This window comes from Chaetura pelagica, unplaced genomic scaffold (assembly GCF_000747805.2).
Source record: "Chaetura pelagica isolate M959 unplaced genomic scaffold, ChaPel_1.0 scaffold713, whole genome shotgun sequence".
NCBI classification, from domain to species: Eukaryota; Metazoa; Chordata; class Aves; order Apodiformes; family Apodidae; genus Chaetura; species Chaetura pelagica.
Window position 1 is genome coordinate 36,012 of NW_009952819.1, and position 2,577 is coordinate 38,588.

Genomic DNA, 2,577 nt, shown 5'->3' on the forward strand with positions numbered 1-2,577 from the left:
TGCGCCAAGGACAGGGCTGCCGAAACAGTCTCCTTGCTCTGGCAGTAAGTGTGGGGACATCGCCCCTCAGAAGGGACTGTGGCACCTGCAGGCTGTCCCTGCTCCAAGCCTCTCTCTGTCCCCAGCTGTCCCCGGGAGCAGCTGAAGTCCCTGCCACGGGCAGAGCTGGAGGGGAGGCTGGAGAGCACCCTCATCATCATCGAAGCCCTCTCGCTCCAGCTCCGTGACTGGCAGGAGGGCCAGCGGCTGCTGCCTGGCGTGGGGCCGGCCGAGCAGCGGGACGTGCTCACGCAGACGGATGTCACCCACCCCACGGGGGTAAGAGCCCTCCCTGCCCTGATGCCACTCTGTTTCCCGTGACCTCGGCACCGTGATGCTGGCCCTGGCTGGCCTGTAGCCTGGTGGATTGGAAAGCTGTGGCAGGGTGCTCAGCATCACGTGCCCAGCCTGACCTGCTGAGGCTGCTGGATTTGGATCCCTTGTGTGGGGAAACATCCCTGGCATGTGTGTAGGCAAAGGGGGGTGGGAGGGGTCTCAGCTAACCAGGGCTGGTGTGAAGCCCCCTCTGCTCTGCTGGGATGCCCTTAGGAGGAGGAGATCTACCATAACCTCTACATCGAGCTGCGGAGGAAAACGGAGGCTCTGCAGCGGCAGCGCGGGGCGGAGCAGGAGCTGCAGGGGCAGCTGGAACTGGTCACCCGGGGGATGGTGCGTCCTGGCTGCTGTGCAATGAGTGCACTGGGTCTCAGCCTGGCAGGGCACGTGTGTACCCAGTGCTGCTGGTGCCAGCCCCTGGAGTGTTGTCTGAGCACCCGTGTCCTTGTTGCTTCCCCAGAGTGACTGGAGTAGCCAGTGCCTCCAGTTTTGGGATCTTGCAGATGCCTCATTTCAGAAGTTGCAGGATAATCAGGGAGCCCTTGACTGGGAGGTAACCCCCCCCAGCCAGGCTGGGCACCCTTTTTCCCAAACTGGGAGACACTGGTACTGCCAGCACATGCAGCAGCTATCAGCTATACTCAGTGCTTCCTGATGCCATCTCCCTTCCCAGCGGGAGCAGGTGAGGGCCCTGGTGTCCCGGTGCCAGGCCATGCTGCAGAGGGTGCCCGGGAAGCTGCGGAGCTGCCTGGAGGAGCGGGATGCCATGAGGCAGCGAGCGGACGAAGCCCTCCGAGCCAAGGAGGAGGTGGGGGGGGCAGCTGGTGTGGGCATCAGGGCAGGCTCTGCCAGCCCCGTGCCTCTGATGGGGCATCGAGCATCTCTGGAGTTGGGAAGATCTTCCCTGGCATCCCAGGGGGAAAGCCTGACATGGCCCTGGAAGGCCAGAAGGGCTGTGGCTGCCTGGGGTGGTAGGAGCTCTTGGGGTGGGTTTTTGGCTCAGGCTGGGTCTTGCTGGGGTGGCTTCTGGGAGGTGCTCCACGTGTGATGCCGTGCCTGGAACAGCGGCCTTCCCTTGGCAGAGTGATCAGTTCCTGGAGGCTTTCCGTGCCCATGCCAGCGCCCAGATCAGTGCCCGTGAGCAGAGCCTGGCCTCCCAGCGGGAGCTGGGCACGCTGCTGGCAGACACCATCAACTGGCAGGTACCAACTGCCTGTTCCTGGGGGGCTGGAAGGGCTTCCCACATCCTGGGCTTGGGCAATGCTCTGAACAGCCATCTGCAACGGGCTTGGGTCCAGCAGAGGTTTCTTGGTGCTGCTGCTGGGAAGCTGCTGCAGATCCAGCCTCAGGGCTGGCACTCACCTCTGTCCATGGCCATTAAACGTGGCTTTTCCACCACAGCAGCAGCGCTGACCTGTCTCTCCTGCCCTGCAGGTGTCCCTGTCTGTTGAGACTCAGCATTTCCGGGAATACGTGGACTTCACCTTTGAAAAACTAGAGGAGGAAAGGGCAGCCCTGGATACGGAGGTGAGGGGTTGTCCCCATGGGGTTTGACAGTGGACTCAGCTCCTCTCCTCCCTGCCGGTGTGGTCCAGGCTGGTGCCACTTGGCTCCGTTTTGGAGCGCTTTGTGCCCCAGGTACCACGGGCAGCCCACCTGCTGGACCCACCCCCGGTCACACGGGGCCAGGCAGAGCCACCAGCCCCTGTGGCCATGCCAGTGCCATCTCCCTTCCCAGCGGGAGCAGGTGAGGGCCCTGGTGTCCCGGTGCCGGGCCATGCTGGAAAGTGTCCCCAGCAAGCTGCAGAGCTGCCTGGAGGAGCGGGATGCCATGAGGCAGCGGGCGGACGAAGCTGTTCAAGCTGAGGAGGAGGTAGGGGGTTGCCTAGTGCTGAGCAGTGCTTGGGGGTGTCTTGGGTGCTCCCCCCAGTCTTGGGGGGGGGTTTGGGGCACCCCTTGGTGTGGGAGCACACCATGGAGAAGGGAGGAGCAGCCCAAAGCAAGCCCAGAGGTCACCACGTCTCTGCAGGCAACGTCCCAGCTGAAAGAGACCTTGGTGGCCCTGGAGGATAAGGTGGCTCGGCTGGAGAAGCTGACAGTGGCCAATTCTCGGCTCAGTGAAGGTAGGGGTGGGTGATGGGGGGGCTGGAGCTGCCTCTGGATCTGTTCCCCCCCCCCATCTTATAGCTCTACCCCCCCCCA

General features: G+C 63.4%; 1 protein-coding gene across 1 annotated transcript in view; it reads left to right on the forward strand.

Annotated features, from left to right (window-relative positions):
• Positions 1-2,577, forward strand: part of SPAG5 (sperm associated antigen 5) — a gene marked incomplete at its 5' end in the record, with an annotated part of 6,203 nt that continues 3,626 nt past the window's right edge. Inside the window, 9 exons of the mRNA XM_009995114.1 lie at positions 1-44; positions 126-318; positions 589-708; positions 836-928; positions 1,049-1,183; positions 1,458-1,577; positions 1,810-1,902; positions 2,114-2,248; positions 2,405-2,498. Of these exons, the coding sequence (XP_009993416.1) occupies positions 1-44; positions 126-318; positions 589-708; positions 836-928; positions 1,049-1,183; positions 1,458-1,577; positions 1,810-1,902; positions 2,114-2,248; positions 2,405-2,498 (1,027 nt within the window). The remainder of the gene's footprint in view (positions 45-125; positions 319-588; positions 709-835; positions 929-1,048; positions 1,184-1,457; positions 1,578-1,809; positions 1,903-2,113; positions 2,249-2,404; positions 2,499-2,577) is intronic.